We start from the raw sequence: 22,517 nt of genomic DNA on the forward strand, positions 1-22,517 counted from the left end.
GCCCACTCTAGGCCCAGTCCTATACCACCAGTCCAGGGGAACTGCTTGTCACCAGTGACCTCCACGTGGCCAAGTCCAGCGTGCACGTCTCAGGTCTATTTTACCAGCCTGTCAGAAGCATCTGAGACTTTGAAACACCCTCTGCCCAGGCCTCCCAGGCCCTCCTCTCTCCTGACTTCCTCCAGTCGTGCCCCTCCTCAGTCTCCTTGCTCAGGCCCTTGCCTCTGTCTATACTCACTCAGGTAATCTCATGCCCACACATGGCTTTCATTGCCACCTAAAGGATGCCCAAATTTCTATCTCAAATCGAGAGCTCTTCCTGGAATTCCAGACTTACGTATCCACCACTGCCGACTCCCCAGCTTGGCTGTGTCACAGACCTCAAATCTGAACTCTTCATTCCCCGCCCCACCCTCCCCTTCCCGCAATCTTTCCCATCTTAGTAATGGGAACTCTGTTCTTCCAGTTGTGCAAGCCAAACCCTTTGGAGTTATCCTTGGCTCCTCTTGCTTAAACCCCATAGCCAACCCATCAGCAAGTCTTGTCAGTTAGTTCTTCCTTCAAAATACAGAAAGAGTCTGGCCACCTCCTACCTCCATCTCCTACCCCTCACCTCATGGTGAGGCATCACCATCACCTCCAGCAGCCTCCTGCCCCCAGCCCCCCATTGTGTTTTCTACCAACAGCCATCAGTTTGTCATTTGTTGGCTTAAAACCCATTGACAACTTCCTCTCTTACTCAGAATGAAATCCAGATTCCTCACCCTGGTCTGCAAGGAGCCCTGGGACCAACCTGGTTACCCCTCTGTCCCCATTTCCCCTCACCCTCCCCTGGCTCCCTCTGCCCCACCCTGGTCTCTGTGCTGCTTCTTGACCGGGCTGGGAGCACGCCTGCCTGGGGAGGGTGGATGCCAGAGAGTCTCCCCTCACAGCCTCTCTAGCACCCTTGGCACTCTGTCCTCTCACCCTCATTTTGCCCAGCACTGACCACTGCCTGACATAATACTTATGTGTTCATTTTTGTCCATCTCCTCCCACTGATACCCCCAGAGGACCTCTGAGTCCGGCATGCAGCAGGTGCTCAGCAGCCAGGCGGGGCAGGGGGAGACGGAAGAGCCTAGTGCGCCTGGCCCCTAGTCTCTGCGCCACCACGTGCCTGCTGGTGCTTCTGGGCAACTCTGTACAACAGTCTAGGCTTCAGTGTCCTTCTACGTAAAACCTACTGTGAAGATGTTTTTGGAAACTTAGAGATAATACATTCAAAGTACTTGAGGCATGGTCAGCACTCAATAAAAAGACTACTTTGCTGCCCTCTGGGCCTGCTTCCAGAGAATTAGTAGTTCTGTCTCTAGCTGTCGCAGGACAGAGAGCTGAGGCATCGTAAGTACTGATTCCATTCTCCATGTCCCAGGGTCCCCTAAGCATTGTTTGTCGATACAGCCAGTTCTTCTCCATCTCTAGGACCTGTCAGTTCCCTACCGAAGCTCCTCAGATGATGGCCATCTCTGAGCAGGTCCTGTGGGTTGAAACTCTCCCCCAACCCTGCTTTGGAGCCAGGTGGCCCCCAGTGGCAAGTGGAGGTGCTTTCTGGGATTGTGATGTCTGTCTGGACCTTATAAGTGGGCCCATGGGTCCTTCTCTGACAAAGGACCCATTTTTGTGAGTTGGGCAGCACTGGGCAGGCTAGGTGATGGGTTCAGTGGTTTTTTCCTGGCTGGTCGGGGAAGGTGGCTAGAGTCGTTTTCCTGTGCACCACCAGGGGGCGCCAGAGGTTGCCCAGCGCTTGTGAGGACTGACCGTTGTTTTTTTTTGAAGGTGTCTCTCCTTCCTCCCCGGTCTAGGGTTAGGAGTGGAAGAGACACAAACACCTTGCAGGAAAGCATGGTGCTGGTTCTCAGCCACCTATCAACAGCCCAGGCAGGCCCACATAAAGAGACTGGTCAGGTCTCCAGGCTCAGAGTTCTTTATTGATAAGCACTAGTGAACCCCTTGCCCTGTGAGCTCAGCCCTTCTGCCCTTGGGTTCCCAGCCTGAGGAGTGGGTGCATCTTGGCCTCTGAGGTCATCGGCCTTCTGCCGGAGTCTGTTTCTGCCCAAAGCTGCTGCCAGGGACCACGGGGTCCAGGACAGGGGTGTGGCAGGCTTCAGAAGGGTCACGGCCAGGCCCTCCCAGAGAGCACTCTCCCTGTAGGGGGCACCTGGCTTCCTCTGTGTCGGTTCTCAGAGGGGGCCCTGGAACCCGGCTGGTTAGACCTCCAGATTCAGCCTCTTTCCTTCCCTGCGAGCCTCTTTCCTGCCAAATGTTCTCCACAGCAGGGCTGAGCCGCGGGGCAGCAACTGGCTCTCACTTGTGTCCGGTTCTCAAGTAGCAGGCAGGAGGTCTTCGGCGGTGCGTCAGAGGGGATAGAAATGCCAGAGGCTGTGCAGGGGGGTCGGGATGGAGGGAAACCTGAATCAGTGAAGTCTCTCCACTTGCTCTCACCAGCCCCAGCTCTCGGCCATGGCCTAAAGCCCTTGGCCAACCTTTGAGCATGAAATAGTCCCTTGGGCTCCAGGTGTACTCTTTCTCCACCGTTAGCTCAGAGATAAGAATTACGAAGGCAAGCTTCTGCCTCCTGAGCTCAGCACCTTGTAGAACCTTCTTGCCTGCCCAGTGACAATCCCCAAGGCTGCACCTACTTCTCCCGAAGGTCAGGACAGCCCCCATCCTGGGCCAGCAGGCTGGTGGTACCTGAAGTCCCTGCCCCACCCCCCAGAGCTCTCCCTGGCTTGTCTCTGACCTGCACTGGAAGCGGGGATCCCCGGGGTGGCTCTGCAGCACCTGACGCACTTCTGGGGGAGGCTTCAAGCCCATCTGCTCTGCCCGATGCCAGCGCTGCAACCGTGTGATCCCTGCAGGAGTGGAAAGGAGACAGTGAGGCCTCGAGAGGGCAGGGGAAAGTCCAGGCTAGAGAGTATGTTTGGAGGGGTGTGTCAGGACCTGCACGCGTCCCCGTCTCAGAAGACGGTGTCCAGAGGGTCAGGCAGGGGCTGGGGTTGCTTGGGAGACGTGTGGGTGGCAGGACTGGCTCCTGGATGTGCTCTCGGGCCTGAGGGGCTCTCACCTGTGCAGGGCCCATACTGCCAGGCCAGGTCAAACTGCCTCAGCAGCTCCAGTTCCGCTTCATCCACGCTCAGGGTTAGGGGCTCTTCCCCTGCAATGATATGCTGTTCCTCAGGCCTGCCCAGGCCTGTGCCCTGCCCCTTGCCTCACAACTGACCCCACTGTTCCCCAGCTCTCACCACCCCTCTGCCTCTGTTATCCACTGCTGTCGGAAGTAGAGGACATACTCCACTTCCCCTTCCACTGCCCATGTCCTTTCATGTCCCTCACGTCCACTCTTCCCGCCCTCCCACATCTCAGAGACCTAGCTCTGGTGCCAGCTCCCCCTTGCTGTGCCCAGCGGAGCCCTCCCTCCTCTTCACTACAGGGTAGGAGTCAGTGATGAGCCGTTTCCGGCCCATGGCGGCCACCCAGGCAGGCAGAGGAGGAGGCCACTGCCGGGAAAGAGAAGCAGGCCAGCGGGCACGAGAGAGACAGCTGCTGAGAGAGAGCGAGAGAGGGCTGGGGCCAGAGAGCGAGCCTGGGGCCAGCGATGGGCAGACGGACGACCCAGACAAACAGCAAGGAAGTCGGAGGGTTCCAGGGAATGACGCGTCTCCCCCACCCCCGCAAGCATGCAAACAGCAGACCTAAGCCAATGAGAGGCTGCCTGTGCGGGGCGGGGCCTGGTCCCAGCCAATGGCAGGGGGTGCAGGCAGGGGCGGGGCAGTTGATGCAGCTGTGCTCTGGGGGAGGGGGGTGAGGCTGAGTGGGGGACCTGTCAAGATGCCCCAGACGGCACCACCTCCTCCGGCCACCCCACACTGGTCTGCAGTGGGTCTCGGGGGACTTACAGAGCGTTATCCTTGGCCTCTCACTTCCCGTTTTCCCTTCCTAGGCAAATGTTCTTTTCAGCCTCACTAATCCCCGTAGCCGGCTGTAACTCCCCAGAGCCCAGCCGGAGACTTCCACTCCCGCCCCTTGGCCCGAAGAGCGTTGTGGGGGCAGGTCTGGAGGTCCAGAGAGAGTTTCGGTTAATCCATACCCCTTCCCTGCTCCCACCCCGCCCCCACCGGCCCCAGGAGACCTGGCTGGCTGGAGAAGCCCAGGGGTTCTGAAAGCTCCTTTCTCACAGTCTGCGCCCAGAGATATTGCCCACTCAGTCCAGGCGAGTGCTTGCCTCTTCCACTGCCCCGGGGTCCCACAGCCTGGCCCTGCCCTCTGTTCAGGAAGATTCCACACGGTGCAGGAGGCCAGAGTGTGTTGGACCCCTAGTCTTTCGTCAGTAAAATCTGTCCCAATGTGAGAGTATGAGTAGAAAATACCGACAGTAAACCTGACACTTACACGGTGTGCCAAGTTCTGTCCTGAGCACTTTCCCACATACTCTCTCAACTAAAATAGACAGAAATGGTTCTTGAAAGTAGGAAGTACTGATTTCCTTGGCAGTCCAGTGATTAGGACCCAGCGCTTACACTGCAGGGTGAACGGATTCGATCCCTGTTCTGGGAATTAAGATCCCCCAAGCATACCAGCGCAGCCAAAATAAAATAACAGGAAGTAGGAAGTCAGGCATGGTGGGGCCCTGGTGAAACCATCGTCCCTCTGTGTCCCCCAGGAGCTCACAGGCCAATAGGCAAGCAGACAGACACTCAAATGGCAGTGCAAGGATAAAATTCCTAACAAACTAGAAGAGGACGACAGGGTCAGAAACGAGTTGTACTGTGAGGCTGGCTTAGCACTGGAAGTCCTCCTGGAGAAGGTGGGCTGCTGTAAACAGTGTCTCTCAATTCTCCACCCATGACCTTTGTCCCTTGGGCTCCTGTCATCACTGACTCACCCCTGTACCCGCCTCCTCCTCACCAACTTCCTGGCAGCAGGCAAAAGTGCTGGCCAGTGGGAGTCTGGGAATCATTGCAGGGCCCGGCCCAGTGCTAATCGCCCTCTACAGATCCCATCCGGTTCTTTCTCCCAGGGCACAAGGGCCTGCTCAGGGGCTTCTACTTCCCCCTCTCCCACTGCTCTGGGGTCTGGGCGCCCTGTTTCAGGAGGAGTGTGGGCACAAGGGAGGAGAATGCTCTGGAGAAAGACCACCAAAGAGGAGGCGCAGGAGCAGGAACAGGCCGTGTCTGCAGGGGCCTCCTCCCGCCTGGCTCTCCCCATCCCTTCCTGGAGGAGAGCGGAGTGGAGGAGTGAGAGCTCCTGGGTGCACTGCACGGAGCTGGAGGGCCCTTCCCTGCTTTATTGTTTGGGCTGGGCCAAGTCTAATCCCCCCATCTGCCTCCTGGACTAAGTGGGGCCCACAGGGAGGGAGACAGGGGCCCTGCTGTGACAGGGAGGAAGACAGGGAGGCCCTCTCCACCAGGCATGGGAAGGGCTTCGGTGTTGGGTCCAGTCAGGCAGGGAGTACTCCAGGGAGGGATGGTGCTCAGGCTCTGTGGGTCTGACCACCCCTTCCAAGAGGGCGTGTCCGGAGGTGTGTGGCACCCAGCTTCTGAGCCCACAAAGCCCTAAGGGAGTAGGGAGCCATGGGTGGGGCAGACCCCTCCTCATTCCTGGTCCCTCCCACCCCTGAAAGCTGATAGCCGTGGGGCCCTGCCACCGCCCAGGGAGCGTGAAATGGGGTATGCGGCTGGGCGGCCACCGTGGCTCCTACCGCTGCCTGAGCTAGTCCCTCTCCTCTCTGGCACCCTGGCTGGCTCTATGGGCACTGTCTGGGCAATCCCTGCCAGCTGCCCCCAGCCCTGCCTGGTCCAGGCCCTGCTAGCCTGCCCTGCTCAGCCTGGAAGATGTCTCCCTCGGCCTTTGGCTTCTCCTAGTCCAGGTTCTCAGTTCAAGTGCCAGCACCCTAGGATGGGCTTTCTGGCCTGGAGTTGAGCAAACTCTCCGCAGGCAGCATGGCCCCCTCTCCTAGTCACACAGAGGTCGGCTCAAGCCCCAGGGCCTGAAGGAGTTGGCATCAGGGGTTTGGGGGCCATCCCTGTCCAGTTGGCATCTTTGCCCAACTTGGCATCTGGATTCCTAAGCTGTGCTGGCACCTAGGCTAGACATCTGCCTGCCCGTCCTCAGGTGTTTTCCTTCTTTGCTCTCCAACCCTGTCTGCCTCTTTTGCTCTTCCTTCCTGGAACCCCTATCCCTACTCAGGCAACCTCCTGGCCTAGCCCCAAAACCGCTGTCCTGGGGCCTGTCGTGGTTCAGGCTTCAGGCTGGAAGGCCAGGCCAGAGGTCTGGCTTGGGGGCTAAACTTTCTCTCTTTCAGGGATTTTCCTGAGACCCAGATGTAGGTTCCTTGTCAGCCCTGATCCCGAGAGGCTGGTGATGACACTAGCAGGAATGACCTTGGAACACTCAAGGCTCTTGCCTCACAGCCAAGTCCAAAATCTTGGGGGAACCAAAGAGAAAAAGAGAGAAAAGACTTGGAATAGGATCCCACCACCTTCCTGAGGGCTGAGGCCTGCCATTGACTGCTCCGAGGGGAAGGGGGATTAGGCCTGGCTTAGCTCAGACAATGCGGCAGGGTTGGGGGGGGGGGGGGGTGCCTCAGCACTGCACATGCACCCTAAGAACCCCTTCCCTCCCCCCCAACAGTGGGGCCTGTGGGGAGGGCCCGTCAGAGCTCAGAGGAGGGGGCAGGTGGAGAGAGGGGAGCAGCTGCCTGGGGCCCAGCAGGTGGTGGGGCGCAGCCACTCTCCTTCCCTCCCCAACATCCCCCTTCCTCAGGCCCTCAGGCCCTGCCACCCACCCTGAGCTGGAGATTCTCGGCACCAGACTCACACCCCTGAGCCCCATTTCCCACCCTGTGGGGCCAGAATTCTTTCAGGCAGCTCCTCCTGGTCCCTGCTGACCCCCTCAGACATCGACCTTCCTCCTGCTCCAGCTTCCCTGGCCTCGTGGGCTTCAGGAGCCTGGGGGAAGGCAGAAGTTCCCCTGGGTCTGGGTTTCTGCCACTGGGTGTCTCTTCTGCCCTGTCTCCACTACCCCATCCAAACCTCCCTCCCATCACCTCCCATTTCACCTTGGCCTTCCCGGCTCTAAAGAAGTCCTAGGGAACTTTGAAAAGGGGCCCTTCTGGCCATTCCTCACCTTGGCCACCAGGTGTCAGACTTTGTCCAGCTGGGAGGAGGGTCCTCCTTCACATCCACCGCATCGGCCTGGCCTTGTGGAGATGAGGGCCAGGTGGGGAGGGGCCTAGAGGTGGCCTCTGAACTAGGAAGGCTGAGACACACTGAAGGCTGGGGAGAGGGCTGCAGCTCTGGTTCTAAAGCTCACAGTGACTCCCTCACTGCCCCCACCCTCACCCCCACCCCACTGATGAGGGCTTTGTCCACTGCTGGGAAACTGGGGAAACAGGCTGAGTCAGGGAGCTCAAGACTTGAAGGGACAAAGGCAGGGACAGTTGTGGCTCCAGAGAATAAGGGGGAGCTGAGAGGGAGCCCCCCGTCAGAGTGCTCAACCAGGCCTGGATCATCACCCTTGCCCTCTAGGTTAAGAGGAACAAGGGCCTCCCTTGGCCCTCTCCACTGTGGCAAGTGGGTGAAGAATATGTGTTTGTGTGAGAGCAAGTGCTTGAATGAATCTCCCCACACACCAAGGGGGGACCGAAGTCCTAGATATGGGTCAGTCTTTGCAAAAGCAGGAAGCTGGCAAAGCATGACTGCCGTCCTGCCGCCTCCCAGGAGAGTCTACTGTACCCGCCCCCCCACCCCCCCACCCCGAACGTTGCCTCACCCAACTCACAGTTCTCCATCTGGTAGGCATCACAACACGGGGGTGAGATTTCTTCTTCATGCGATGTTGGTGGGGTCGGAAGCGGGGGGGGGGTGACAGGGAGGAGGACCTTCTCTCCTTCCCTCCCACCCTCCCTAGCCTTCCTGAGGACAGAAGGAGGTCCAGAGGTAATGCCCTTCCCCCACAGCCCCCAGCCGTGGTGACTGCAGGGCTCTGTGTTTCAGATTCTTAAATTGACCTCTGCCTCCCTGGGCCTCTGGCTATCAGTTCAGCTCAGTTGCTTAGTCATGTCCGACTTTTTGCGACCCCCTGGACTGCAGCATACCAGGCCTCCCTGTCCATCACCAACTCCTGGAGTTTACTCAAACTCATGTCCATTGAGTCGGTGATGCCATCCACCCATCTCATCCTCTGTCTTCCCCTTCTCCTCCTGCCTTCAATCTTTCCCAGCATCAGGGTCTTCTCCAGTGAGTTAGTTGTTCACATCAGGTGGCCAAAGTATTGGAGTTTCAGCTTCAGCATCAGTCCTTCCAATGAATATTCAGGACTGATTTCCTTTAGGATGGACTGGTTGGATCTCCTTGCAGTCCAAGGGACTCTCAAGAGTCTTCTCCAACACCACAGTTCAAAAGCATTAATTCTTCTGCGCTCAGCTTTCTTTATGGTCCAACTCTCACATCCATACCTGATTACCGGAAAAACCATAGCTTTGACTAGATGGACCTTTGTTGGCAAAGTAATATCTCTAGTTTTTAATATGCTGTTTAGGTTGGTCATAACTTTTCTTCCAAGGAGCAAGTGTCTTTTAATTTCATGGCTGCAGTCACCATCTGCAGTGATTTTGGAGCCCAAGAAAATAAAGTCTGTCGCTGTTTCCACTGTTTCCCCCTCTGGCTATAAGATCATACTTAAGAGGTGGAACATGAGATAACCAAAGACACTAACTAATGAAGATAACCAGTGAAAACTCATCTCTCCTGAAGCATCTATGGATGGAGAACCCATGACAAACCCATTCACAGAAAAGCCTGATGAGCTGTGGTTTGTCAGGAGCTGCTTGCCCCATGGTCCACGGGGCCAAACCCCAAAGAAAGACTCAGCACTGATGTCATAGTAAGGAACTGTTTGGCGGAAAATGACCTTTCCGGCTGGGTTCTCCTCTGTGTCCACTGCCTGGCCCCGCCCCCCGCCATTTCCCTCTGCTCCCCGCCCAACACCCCTGCACACAACAGCTCATAGCCACTCAATATGCACTCTCTAGCCCTCTAGAGCCTCTCACCCCTTGATTCTCTGCCATCCCTGCCTTGCCGGTTCTCAACCTTGGGAAATAGCCTCTCTTCACTCTGTCCACCCACTCTGGCCACCCTGGCTCGCTAGGAAATGTCAGAGAATGTCACAATCCTGCTGATGAGTCCACAGCAGAGAAGTGTTTGCTGATGTCACTGGTGCCCCAGCAGTCCCTTTGATTCTCCTCTGCCTGTCCCTGATTCCATCCCCCAAACCTCTCAGTCCTTCTCCCCTGCCACCCCTCACACAGCAACACCGTGTTCTGACCTCCTGCAGGTAAAAACACCCACAGCAAACCACCCAAGCAAAACCCCTCCCGTGATCCTGCTGCTCGCTCTAGAGATTCCCTTTGCCAGTAAACTCCGGAGGGAATAGGTTTATTCTTCTACCTTCCTTCTTACCACCTCCTTCTTTAATCTCACAATTCAGTGTCTCTCAACTGCCCTTGCAAAGGTGGCCTATGACTCCGTGGTGACCAAAGCCAGTGCAGTTTCTCCCCCCTTCTCCTCTCCAGTCTCCTGGGGCTGCCTCTTTGAAATGCTCTTCCCTTGGCTTTTCACATACTGTTGTCTCTACGCTCTTCAAATCAGATCACCGAGTGCTTTATCATTGTGGGGAAATGCTTCAAGGATGCAACAATGAGTACACGGTGGAGCCTGCCCTCAGGATGCTACCTGGTTAAAAAGGAGGTGGACACAACCAGCCCTGGTCCTGCCCACCCTCCAGGAACGGTGTCAAATCCCCCTCAGGAGCGCCCACTGTGTCCTGGGTGCTGGGCATACAGCAGCGGGGATTGCAGACGCCACTTGCTCCCCAGTGGAGCTTGCAGACCAGCAGGGCCCTCGCGCGCCTGGATGCCATCACTCCTTCCTTCAGATAGTATTTCGCCTGCTCCTTTCTGCACTTAATCAAATTCTGCCTTGGATTCTAGCATTTGGCAGGGGGTGGGGATGGGGCGGGGGCTGGTCGCTTTTTCCTGGATCGTTTCATTCCACACGCCAATTGAACACCTTCTTTGGGCTTGAGCTTGAGCCTGAGCTGTGTGCTGGAGAGGAAAATGGGGAAGACTCAGAATCTGCCCCCAGGAAGCACACAGTAGGCGGGAAGTACCTTCCTTCAGCCTGCATCCTGTTTAGCCCCTTGCCTGGTGCCTCACAGAACAACCACTACATGGAGGCAGCCCAGATGCCCTTTTCTTTCTATTTCCTTAGGCTGGCGGGTGGTGGGAACTGCAGATGTCCCTGGCCACGCCTGGACCCCTCAGGGTGGGTGTGTTCTCCCCACTTGGGTCAGGTGACTCAGGGGCCTTTGACAGAGCCCAGCTCGCCCCACCCGCAAGCAGGTTCACCGGCTCCTGCACCTATATGCCCAGATCTCCCACTTCCGGTGACGCTGTACTTGTCACCGCCTCCCAGGGTCTGTCGGCAAGAGCAGGCTTTTGTGCTTTTGTTTCTTATCAGTTCAGGAGCCCAGTTTCTTCCCAGAGAGACTTTGGGCTCTGTAAAGGCAGCACCCAGGTCAGGTCCTGGCCTTCTTTTGGCTCTCCTACACCAGTGAGCACAGTGATGGGCAGGTAATTAGGTCTTTAAAATATCTGTCAACTGGTTGACATCACCCTCATTTGTTACTCCCTTCACTTAGGGCACTGTCTGCAAGAGGCCCTGGTAAAATATCCCCATATTACCTGGGAACAATTAGCGCATTGATCCACCCAGCAGCTCTTCACCAGAGCATCTTGATATGCTGACATCAGTCATCTGTCATTATGGATCCTTGGTGCCTCAGCCAAGCATCTTACTATCACTGTGTCTCTTATCCCTTCCAACATTCTTATAAGGGTGTTAATTTTACCCATTTTACAGATGGGGAAACTGGACAATAGAGAGCTTTAAATCATTCGTCCAAGGTCACACAGCAGGTAGGTTATGGACCTGGAATTTGAGCTTAGGTCATCCTTGATTGGGGTTTCCCAGGTGGCTCAGCGGTAAAGAATCTGGCTGCCAAGCAGATGACGAGGCTTCGATCCCTGAGTCAGGAAGATCCCTGGAGAAGGTAGTGGCAACCCTCTCCAGTATTCTTGCCTGAAAAATCCCATGGAGAGAGGAGCATGGTGGGCCCAAGGAGTTGCAAAGAACCAGACATGACTGAGCGACTAAACAACAACATCCCTGAACAGCCTCTGTCTTATTTGCTTGCATTGCAGTGTGAGTTCTTCTCTCTCCTCTATTAATTTTATGTGGAAGAGCAAAGAATCACAGCTGAAGCTTGTGACTTGGCCTCAGTCTGTCGCGCTCCCTGGGAGATGGAAAGTGTCTAGAAGGTGAGGGTTACTGCTGGGGGCTCAGACAGGCAGCCCCAGGTGGGGGTCCTGGGGAAGCTGAGGGGCTTGAAAAGAGAGCCAGAGGGCAGACAGGCAGCTTTGCACAGGGACAGACCTATGGGACCACTAAAGTGAGCCAGAGGAGTAAGGTGGATTAGCAAAGGCTGGGAGAAGGAAGGGAAGCGACAGAGGGGAAGACATTTGGGAGGACTTCTTGGACAGCAAGGAGATCAAACCAGTCAATCCTAAAGGAAATCAACCCTGAAAACTCATTGGAAGGACAGATGCTGAAGCTCCAGTATTTTGGCCACCTGATTGGAAGGACTAACTCACTGGAAAAGACCCTGATGCTGGGAAAGACTGCAGGCAAAAGGAGAAGGGGGCAAAAGAGGATGAGATGGTTGAGTCCACTGACTCAATGGGCATGACTCTTGAGCAAACTCAGGGAGATAGTGAAGGACAGAGAAGGCTGGCGTGCTGCAATCCATGGGGTCACAGAGTCAGACGACTGAGGGACTGAACAGTAAGAGGAGAGGGTGGGTGAGGGGCAAGAGCGTCTTCCCGGTGGACACATAGGAGAGAGCCTCTTCCCCGGCTCTTGGCTAACTCTTGCGCTTCTGGCCCTCCACCAGCAGGTGTGGGAGCCTAGGGCTGGGGGTGGGCAGAAGAAAGGCCAGGAGAACATGGATGAGAGCCAGGGGTGGGGCAAGGTCAAGCAAAGAGATGACATTCTGGGGCAAGCATTTTATTTGTTAATACAAGAATAGAAATTCTGCAATAAATATCATCTAATAAATAACATCTCCAAATAAATAAATATTAATACAACAAACTTAAAAGAGTCATGAGTTGGGTGGGGCTGGGGGGCAGGGCCTAGGGGAGCTGCCCCCATACCCCGAAATGCTACCGCAATGTAAACTTTCAGGAAATTCTGTGGCTGTGGCTATGGTTGCCCTCCCCAGCCCGGGCAACCCACAGATACCCTGGGAAAGAGGGCAGAAGGGAGGCACCCTGTAGCTGGCAAGAAAATTCAAGGCCATGTCCTTCTGGATGACACCCTGTGCCACGGATCACCTTGGTGACCCCTGGGTCCAGTCTGTCCCTGCCCCTCTGCTTTCAGTATTACCTCCACTGCAGACCCCAGCTCTTCCGTTTTTCATCCCATCTCTTCCGTCTGGACTTGGCCACTGTGTGCTTCCTGAACTGGATGTATTGAGTTGTTTGAGGGGTGGGGGAGCAACACCCATCTAAGGAGAGCAGGGCAGCCAAAGGGTTTCACCCCAGAAAGGCACATGTGATGGTGCCCCCTTTCCCTGCCCTATAGGCACGCTTTCTGGAAGTGCCACTCGAGGGGCTGGGTGGGCGCTGGCAAGTGGTGGGCAGGAAGCAGGAAGCTGCAAGAGCCTCACACCGACTGCAGCCACTCTGGGTGCCGTTGACCATGACGTCTTGTGGAAATGGGATGGGGCCTATTGCACCTCTTCCTCAGACCCGTAGGACTTAGGGAGGCCAGGAGGGGATGGGCCTCATTGCATCACACCCTCCTCCAAGCACAGGGAAGCTAGAGGCTCACGGCTTCAGTCTCCTGGCTCAACAAGTGTTGGTGTACACGTTTCTCCCTCCTAGAGTGGGAGCAGGGCTGGAAGGAGCAGGGGAAGGAGAGGGTGGTCGGAGATCAGAAGCCACGGGCCTCCAGGTGCAGGGTGACCGCGGTGGCCGGAGGCTGCATCTTCTTCTTGAGTCGGTTGAAGTCCTTGGCTGAGCGCCACAGCCAGGTCTGCAGCTCCTTCAGCAGCCAGAAGTCATCCATCTTCTGGAGGAAGTCACTGTGGGCAGGGCCAGGGGCCCAGGTGGGCTCAGTCCCGGGCAGAGGCTGGGGCAGCGGGTAGCCCAGAGCTGCCATGACGCCCGCGATGCTGCCCAGCAGGCCCTGGAGGCTGGTGCAGAAGTGGGCCAGGCTGCGGCGCAGCTCAGCCGTGGCGGCCTGGCGGTTGAGACCCCGCAGGTAGCACAGGAGGTGGCTGTAGGCCTCGTAGTTCTGGGTCAGCCGCAGTTTGTCGTTGAGGCTTCGCCACACCTCCAGGTTGACAGTGGCCTTGGGCAGAGTCTCCACCCCCAGCCGAGGGGGGTTGAAGTCAGGCTCGTTGAAAGGGGGGCCCAGGTAGTTCAGCTGTGAAAAGGAGAGGACGATGGGGAAGGAGGGGGGCGGAGGAGCCGGCTGGCCTGCTGGGAGATGCTCGCCCCCAAAGCTTCTATTTCCTGCGTCCCCTGACACTGGCCCCATCTCCATGCTAGGCCTCCCCTAAGTTTCTCCAGGGATGTCATTGGCATGGAGGTGACAGTTGAAGCAACGAGGGCGATGAGCTCCCCTATGGAGAAGTGCAGAAAGAGAAAAACACGCAGGAGAAACTCAGGAAGGACGTGCTGACCGGCTGAGAGCACCAGCCTTGGGAGAGCGCCCCGCGGGGGCGGGGCAGAGCAGGAGAGGAGCCCTGAAGACCCAGGAGGCCAGGCCACAGAGGTGAAGGTGGACCAGGAGAGTGCAGAGCCAAGAAGAGGAGCTCGAGAAGGCAGCAGGGCTCAGCAGTGGGGCTGCAAAACAGAGAGCGAGGAGAGTGAGTCTCAGGAACACCGTTGGGCTTGGCAAGAACGAGGTGCCTGACAACCTCAGAGAGAACGGTTCCCGTGGCCTGGAAGCCAGATTGCAGGGGTTAAGGAGTGAGTGGGTGGAGAGGAAGTGGAGGCGGAGGGTGTAGACCACTCCTTCAGGAGATTTGGCAGGGAAAGCCCGGGGAAGCAAAAGGGCCGGGAGCTGGGGCGGGTAGCAGAGTCAAGCAGAGGTTTCCTGGACGGGAAGGCAGAGAGGAGAGCGGGTGGGAAGGCAGAGGGCCCGGGGGGCACCCAAGCTACGCCTGCCCCTGATGAGCCTGGGCCACTCGCTGGAGGGCAGGGGACACGGTCCTCACTGAGGCCCCCAGAGAAGGGCTCAGAGGCGCAGGGCTGCTGGAGGCAGAAACAGGCCATCTCAAGCGCTGGGCAGGAGGAAGGGTGTGAAGACAGTCTAGGGACAGGACAGAGCCTTGCCAACCCTCAGGGGAGAGGCCTGGGGCCCAGGGAGAGGGCGAGGGAGCCCGCTCAGCTGGGAGAGAGAGGGAGAAGCAAGAGGCGAGGCCTGGGATAGGCAAGCCCAGGGGGAGGTTCACACGCTGACAAGCTCAGAGACAAACTAATTTCCTCGGTGTATCCTGGGGCTGGAGCCAGCTCCCCCGCCACCCTCCTCCCCCTTCTTTCCCTGGCTCCAGAGTAGGGTCTGGGATGTGGAGGAGGAACACGGGAAGAGGGGCCAGTTCCCCATGGTCCTCGGCAACCCTGACCCTCCTCCCTTCTCTCCTGGGCTCTCTGAGCACCTCCAGACCGCACCCAGATCCTTATGGCATAGCTTCCATCCGCACCCTGAACCCCCTGCCCCTCCTGGCCGGGGTTCCCTACAGCCCCCTTCTCTCCCCAAGTCCCCCTTAGGAGGCCCAGCTAGGATGGGAGAGGCAGACAGAAGGGAGGCCCATGGGTCCAGAGCAGCAGGGCCCCAGGTCTGGGGCAGAGACGAGCTGGAACACAGGCATGGGGGGTGGGGCCCTCCAGCCCCACCCAGCCCCACCCGGGCGAGAGACACCACAACACGGTGTAAACAGAAGAGACTTCCCTGGCCCTCAGGGGGAGGCGGGCGGCTGGGCTGGCAGCCAGTGCGGCAATGGGCCAAGGCGGGTGCGAGGCCTGCCCACATGCCTAGACCTGGGGCCAGGGATGGGGAGGAGGGGGCACCTTCCCCAAGAGGGAGGGCAGGAGATGGGCCAGCCAGGAGGACTCCTGAGAGCCCAAGCCCCTCCCCATCACCCCGTCATTCACCAGGACCCCCACTCTCTTGGTGTTCTCTCTTCCCTCACCCCCGTTCTCCACCCGGCTCCCAGCCCCTGAGCAGCCCTGGATACTCACATAGGTCCCAGCCAAGCTGCGGAGCTGGTGCTCCAGGTAGCGGGTGAGGTCATAGGTTTTCTGGATGGAGGGGCCGGGCCCCGGATCTCCCGTGCGGTTGAGGGCTGGCACTGCAGGGAGCTGCCAGAGCACGGTGCACAGGCACGCGAGCATCCCCCACGAATCCCCTGTGGACAGGGCAGCGAGGAGCGTGAGGGTGGCCTGGCCTGGCCCAGGAGGCAGCTGGCAGGTGTCTTTCCCCACCTTGGGTGGGAGCGTGGCCAGGGTGGGACACCAGATGGGAGCAGGCAGAGTGGAGGAGGGGCGCTCCCTGGCCTGAGAGAGTGTGTTCCTGGAGGCATATTTGTGTTTGAGAACGAGGGCTTGGCCTGTGTGTCTACCAGGAGGTACTGGAGAGCATTTGTGTGTCAGCTAAGAGTCGCCGCGTGTGTGTGTATGTGGGGGGACAGGCCGAGAGACTGCGAATCAGAATCAGTATTCCCAGGTTCCAGCTGTACCTCGGCTTTCTCTCCCACCCTCTGCAGCTTAGGGGGAGCCCAGGGGTTGGGAAACAGCACGTGTCAGAGATTCAAGTTGAGAGAAGTCAGCCCTGAGAGGGACGCGCGAGAGGCAGCCACAAGTGGGAATCGAGCCAGAAGCAGGACGCAGGGTCAGACCACCAGGGTCAGAGGCAATGTGTAGCTGTGGACACCAGGGCCTGGCTCGGGTGGGTGGCGGGGGCTACATTCTGGGATTTGATTCCAGTGCGTGAAAAGTGTAGGATCGAGTTAGACTGAAGGAAATGTGTTCGTTCTGAGAGGCTGGCTGCAGTGAGATCTGCCCCATGCTCCTCCTAGGGTACTGGATGGGGCAAGTTAGACCTGAATGAGACTGGTGGATCAGTCTGCCGTGAAGACAGGCTGGGGACAGCTTGTCCGCTGGTGGTGCTGGAGAGTTTGGGCCCCGCAGGATACCAGGGGCCAGGGGTCAGAGCTGTGAGGAAAGACTCGACCATTGGGAAACATGATGTTCCCAGCTTTTAGGTGAGGTTCAAGGTCAAGAGCACTAGACCAGGATTCAGTGGGCCTTGGGATTGGCAGTGGCAATGAGGGTTAGGAGAGACTAAGGCTGTAATTGGCACTGGGCTAGATTAGGTTTAAGGTCTGGGTTCCTTTCAAAGTTTCAGGTTAGTTTATTGGGATCTGGCTGACTGAGTGTGGTTGAGGTTTGAGTCCAGCTGGGGGATGTGGTTAGGTCTGGGCAGGCAGAGGGTTGGCTGGGGCTGAAGTTTGTGCATCTGTTGATGTAGCTGTCTGATGGGGCGATACATGGTGTGTCACTCGGAGTAGGGCTAGTTTGGGTTTTAAGCTTGGAGAGGTGTGAGGTCGAGAGTGGTTTCCTTATTTTATAAATTATATCCTGTCAAATTTTCTACAATGACATATGTTGCTTTGATAAAAATAAGTTGGATATGAGTTTAACAAGTTGATTGTACTTAGAGTTCTGGTAAGTGTGGAGTTAGAATTAAGATCAGGTATGTTTAGACTTAGTCATATGCTGGGTCAGGGGTTTAGAGAGGGTTGCAGCCTTGGAGGGTTTAGGATTCATGCAGTCTGGAAGGTCTCTCTGGAGGGCAGGGCTCAGGTACGACCTTCTGCAGTGGCCCACTGGTCGGTCTGACTGTTTCAGATGCTTTACTGGCTGGCTGCACTGATGGGGCATGGTAACAGGGTGCCTCTAGTCTCAGGGATTCTGCTGTCTTGAGTGAAGGGCTCTTGTTTGAGGATGTGTGTGTGTGTGCGTGCGTGCCCCACCCATGTGTGTTTCAGGACAGAAGGCAGGGTCAGACCCATAGCTGCTGCCTGGGGAGACAGGCTCCCCTTTTCCACTTCTCCATCTGTAGCCTGGGGCTTCCCTCCCAAATGGTCCTCTCTTCATCCATTCCTTTCCACCCCTAACTCTTGCTGACTCTGAGTTCCCTTCTTTTTCCTCCCCACCCCTCTCTTTTTTTTGGCTGCGGTGAGCAGCATGTGGGGGCATCTTAGTTCCCCAAGCAGGGATCAAACCCGTGCCCCCTGCAGTACACACGTTGAGTCTTAACCACTGGACCACCAAGGAAGCCCCCCTTTCTATTCCCTGTTCTTCACATCCCAGACAACTCCAGGCCCTTCTTCTCTGCTGCCCTCAGCCTGGCTGTCTGGCTGAGTGCCCAGGATCCCATGGGCACAGTGAGGGGTTAGTTTCAGGTGTTGCAGACCTGCTGAGCAGGGAGCAGCCCTTCTGGGACTGAGTCCGGTCTCTTCTCGCAGTTAGTGATGACGCCGAAGGTCCCAGCAGAATCGGCAGTTAGGAGCTAGGCTCGGCTCTTTACCCCACCCTGCTCTGGGCAGCCCTGCCAGCCAGAGTTCTAGGACTGGGTGCTGCCTGGCGCACAGAGGGTGGGGGCGGGAGGTCAGGAACCCAGTTCTGGGCCTTGTTCTTCCCTCCCCCTCTGGGCCCTGTGGGACATCCCTGGGGAGGACTGGCTCCCTACACAGGGACAGCACGGGGAGAAGCCTCTGGAAAAACAAGAGCGAAGTCATCTGGGCAGAAAAACGGCTCATGAAATTAACCAGACAAGGCCGGTGTTTCCAGGAATATTTCAGTTCTGAGGTAACTGTGTCATTGAAGGCTGGGGGGGTGGAGGGTGGGGGGAGAGAGCTGAAGGATCTGAGGGATCAAGAGGGAAGGAGCCTCAGAAATCCAGAGGGAGAAGAGGCAGCAGGGGAGCAGAAGGCCAAAGGGCTCTCCTCTGACGGGATGGCCACTGCTCTGGGCAAGATGTCCCACCTCTCAGGCAGCAAAACTGAGAGCTGTCCGGGCAGAGCACACCTGTGGGTCAGCCGCGGACCCTGGACTCGGCGCAGCCTGCCTGAGCCTGCGGAGGGCAAGTGCTGGGGGCACCCTGGAGTCCTCACACTCCCCCTCCTCTGCAGGCGCAGGGTGTGCAGGTGGGCCGGCCACTGGGGGGCTGTGTCCTGGGCCCCCTCCCCCAGCCCTGGCCCCCAGCCCGGCCCCCGCCCCAACTCTGCCTCTGGCTGCTGCCCACTGATTGTTTACATCCCGTCTTCCCCTGTGTTTATAAATCCGGCTGAGCACGTGAGGAGCTAATGAGAGCAGCTCACATTTCCTGCTGTGGGGGCCCCCTGCCACCCCCCATCCTGGCCCCCGCCCCGGCCAGCCCCTAATTCCATCCAGATCCCTGGGCCCTGGGAACCGAGGCCCCCCTCATGAACACACACACACACACACACACACACACACACACACTCAGCCCACGCACGCGCATGGCCACCCCGACACGGCTGCGTAGGTAGGCAGACCCCATGGACGCGTGTCTCTAGGCAGCTGCCCCCCTCAGCCCGTCTCCCCCAGTCTGACCTCAGTCAGGAAAGATATGGGGCTCAGCAGTGCACACGAGCCAGGGCAGTCACAGTGGGGAGGACCGGTCAGCCAGGAGACTCTGCACCTTGGACTGGTGGCTCAGAGCCATCAGCCCGACAGGTAGGAGCTGGGAGGCACTGCCCAGAGGTGCTGAGCTGAGGGTGCAAGGAAGAGCGAAGGCCCTGCCTGGAGGCCAGGCCAGGCCCAGCACCCTGGTGACCTCGGAGGGCTCAGCGGGGGAGCACCGCGGGAATGCAGCCACTGAAGGCGTGCTGGGTCCACGGTGGCGGGAGAGTCAGGGAACGGCCCCAGGGGCCACCCCTCAGACCCCCTTCTCAGGGAGCCCAAAGGAACAGCCCAGCTTTCCTGGTCTTCTGGGTTGGTTGCACCTTCCCTGTCTTCCTTCTCTCCCTTCCATCATTCTCTCCTTGGTTCCCTATCCCCCAGGCAACTGAGAAGAGCCTTAAGGAGTGGGTAACGGGTGGGCCCAGAAGTCAGGAGACCTCTCTGTCACCAGCCCATCCAGTGGCTGGGCTTGTGTGATGGGGTTGCACTGTGCAGCTAAATTTCAAACCACGTGGCACTCCTGCTCTGCCGACCTCTTCAGCAGCGCCCCCCCTGCCCTTCTCTTCCAGCCTAAATGATACAAGAGGAAACTGAGGCCCAGGGAAAGAAGCAGATGGGCAGCCCGCCTTCCAGCCTTGAGGAGTCCATTCCCAACCAGGAGTCAGGCTTTCCTTGGAGTCCAGGGTCGGGGTTGTGCCACAAGAGGACCCTGGGTGGAGCCGGGCAGAAAGCAGGCATGGGGCGGGGGGCGCAGGGAGCGCAAAATGAAGGAAATAGTCCAGCAATTGTGTGGGTGTGCTTGAAAGGGTGTTGTTATCCAGAGAGTGTGGGAGGGGCTCAGAAAGCATACAGGAGCCGAGTGTGAATAGACAGGTGGGATTGTGGGGAGGAATGTGAAGTGTCACTAACAGAGTAGCTAGTGCCGAGGGGGTGTGCAAAAGCGTGATCGGCTCTGCCGGTGGAGGGGGAGACATCACACCAGCTGGGAGGCGAGGCCTCTCAGGGCTGCTGCGGGACAGTCGCTGCCACCTCTGCCTGGCGCCTGTTTCTTCCCCCCGGTTGGCTCCAGGGCAGCGAGGGTGTCTGAGCCAGTGGGGGCACCGGGTCTGCTCTGTTGGGGGGGGGGGGCGGTGGTGGTGTATCCCCGTGTCCCGCGGGAAGGGCAGACACGTGCTCCCGCATCCGGGGAGGGCTCCGTGGGGACAGGGAAAGCACAGAGGTGTCAGCCTGGAGGAGTCAGAGAGCGCCCGACCGAGGAGCGCGTCCAGTGCACCCCGAACCACCCCCCCCCCCCCCGCGCCCCACAGCCGCTCTCCGAGGCTCGGACCGCCCCGGCCAAGCCGGACCTCCAGCCGCCCCTCCCCTCGCGGCAGCCCCCTCCTACCCCAGAGGGGCGGGCCGGGCCGGGCGCCGGAGGAAGCGGGGACGCGTCCTCTGGGAGGTGGGAGTCTGGGGAGGGCATCTGGAGCGCAGAGCGGAGTCGCTGGGAAGGAAGGTGGGGAGAACCGGGATGAGGGGACTCTGGCGAGGCCCGGGGCCTGGGGGTTCCCCCGAGGGGCTCGGCCCGCTCGCCCGCCCTGCCCCCGCGGCGGTGACCTCTCGCCCCCGGCCCCCTCCCTGCGGCGGCGGCGGCGGCGCCTTCCCCCTGTGTGGCCCCGGCGCCCCGGGCCCCGCCCCCGGCCCGCTCCCGCCGGGTCGCTCCCTTCCCGGCGGCGGGGGCGGGGGCGGGGTCCGGGGGCGCCGGGGCTCCGGGCTCGGCCGGGCCGCTGCCCTTTTCCGCGCCGTCCACTCCCTGCCCGCCCTCCCGCGGGCCGCCGGGGCCGAGCGGCCGCCGCCGCCGCTCCCCTGCCGGTGACAGACTTTGCTGCCCGGTCCGGACGGGCTGCGCCCGCCACCGCGCCCCCCCGCCAAGCCCGCCCGCACTAATCACTCCCAGGCCACTGCGGGCCGGCCCGGGGGGCTCGCGGCCGCCGCCCGGCCCCTACCTGCCGCCGGCTCGCCCGCCACGGGCAGCATGGTGGGCTCCGGCCGCGCGGCGCGCAGCGAGGAAGCCGCGACTCCCGCGGCCCGGCCCGGACCAGCCCGGCGCGGCTCTGCCCTCCTCCCTCCTCTCGCCCGCCCTCCTTCCCGCCCTCCCCTCCCGGCGGGCCGGGGAGGGAGAGCGGCGCGGCCCGAGGTGTCGGCCTCCCCTCGCCTCCCGCCGGCCCGGCCTCGGGCTCCCCCGAGCCCCCCTCCCTCCCGCCCGCTTCCTCTCCCGGCCCCCTCCTTCTCCGCGCGCGCCGTCTCCTCCCGCAGACCCGCTCCCTCCTCGGACTCGCTCTCCCGACTTTGGCGCGGGGCTCGGTCCTCCGGGGTCCCGGGACCCCGCCTCGCCGGGCTCCAGGTGGCCGCCTCCCAGGTCTGCGGGTCGCCCGGGCTGCCCGCCGCGCTCCGGCCACCTCCTGGCCCCGCCGAGCGGACTCCAGGAATGCCGCGTCCCCGCCCGGCCCCTCTCGAGGGCGCCCGGCCCGTGCCCCCCCCCCCCGCCCCGGCCCGAGCCCCGCAGGCGGGGGCAGCGCCCGGCTCCCCGGCCTGGCCCCGGCTCGAGACTCCCTGGGGGAAGGACGGGAACCGGATCTGGCGGCTCCCGGGCGGGGGCGGGGGCCGGGGCCTCGGACGCCTGGCTCCTACCTGCTCGGAGGTCCATGGGGCTGGGGGCCGGGCGGGCCGGGCGCGGCTCCTCTCCCGGAGGCTGGCGGAGTGGGAGGGCGAGCCGCGGCTCCGGCGAAGCTTTAATAATCCCATCCGCCAGGCCCACTCGCAGGTTTTTTTCGCTCGGTTTCGGATTTTTTTTTTTTTTCGGTGTGGGACATTCTGCAAACTTTTTTTTTCTGACGTGTAAAGCTGTAACCACAAATTGTAGCGGCCCTCCCCGGGGTGGGGGGAGGAGGGGGGAGGAGGGAAGGGAGGGCTTCTGGGGCTCCTCTCCCTCCCACAACACCGAGGGGGGGTGAGGTGAGGCGAGGCTGCGGCGGTACCACCCCGGGCCTCCTGGTGGAGGGGGCAGGAGGGCATCCGTCCGTCGGCAAACTCCCCAGAGGCAGGGAAGTGAGCTGGCCGCCCCTTTTCTTCTCCCTGGGTGTCGGCCTGGGGCGCCGGCCCCCCGCCCCGGCGGGGTCCCGCTCTCACCCTACCTCTGCCTCAGAATCTCTAACCTCCCCACCCCTCCCTCCCCACCCCCCACCCCGAGTAAACGCAATGACACATTCTCCCAAATGCCAGCGAGCTGGCTTCGAAGCAAGTGATGGTGTTTTTCCTGCTGCCCTTTGTCTGGGCTGACCGCCCCCCTTGCCTATTGTCCCGCCGCCTGTCCCATTTCCAAACGCCGAGGCTAAGCGAGGCGCCCGGGCTGGGGCAGGTGACTAACCGGCTCACAATGCCCCTCCCCCGGGGGGGGGGTCGGGCAGAGGGCACCACAGGCCCACTGCCCAGTGCGGAGGGAAGAGGGCACTTGGCAGAGGGTTCTTCCCTCCAGTTCACAGGGTTCTGCATTCTTCCTGCCCCTGGCCAGGAGAGTGCTTATGGGTGGGGGACTCGTAATTCATTAATCAGCACGAGGCACCAGACCAGTTTCAACACCAGAGGTTTCAGGGGTGACTCAGCG

At 59.7% G+C, this 22,517-nt stretch overlaps 2 protein-coding genes across 3 annotated transcripts; both read right to left on the bottom strand.

Moving 5' to 3' along the window:
- Positions 1-1,954: 1,954 nt before the first annotated feature.
- On the bottom strand, positions 1,955-3,696 carry POLD4 (DNA polymerase delta 4, accessory subunit). Its single transcript, XM_052662283.1, has 4 exons — positions 3,407-3,696; positions 3,104-3,193; positions 2,780-2,891; positions 1,955-2,418 (listed from the first exon to the last, which is right to left on the bottom strand). Exons 1-4 carry the CDS (start codon positions 3,501-3,503, stop codon positions 2,394-2,396), a joined length of 324 nt encoding a protein of 107 aa, XP_052518243.1. The 5' UTR covers positions 3,504-3,696; the 3' UTR covers positions 1,955-2,393.
- Positions 3,697-12,270: 8,574 nt separating this feature from the next.
- Positions 12,271-21,601, bottom strand: CLCF1 (cardiotrophin like cytokine factor 1). 2 transcript variants are annotated; one of them, XM_052662292.1, is made up of 3 exons: positions 21,545-21,601; positions 15,407-15,573; positions 12,271-13,586 (listed from the first exon to the last, which is right to left on the bottom strand). In XM_052662292.1, exons 1-3 carry the CDS (start codon positions 21,558-21,560, stop codon positions 13,092-13,094), a joined length of 678 nt encoding a protein of 225 aa, XP_052518252.1. In that variant the 5' UTR covers positions 21,561-21,601; the 3' UTR covers positions 12,271-13,091. The 2 variants fall into 2 exon arrangements, with proteins under 2 accessions (XP_052518252.1, XP_052518253.1); XM_052662293.1 differs by lacking the exon at positions 21,545-21,601 and adding an exon at positions 20,259-20,354.
- Positions 21,602-22,517: the final 916 nt, after the last annotated feature.

The sequence above is a fragment of the Budorcas taxicolor genome, chromosome 25 (assembly GCF_023091745.1).
Source record: "Budorcas taxicolor isolate Tak-1 chromosome 25, Takin1.1, whole genome shotgun sequence".
Lineage (NCBI taxonomy): Eukaryota > Metazoa > Chordata > Mammalia > Artiodactyla > Bovidae > Budorcas > Budorcas taxicolor.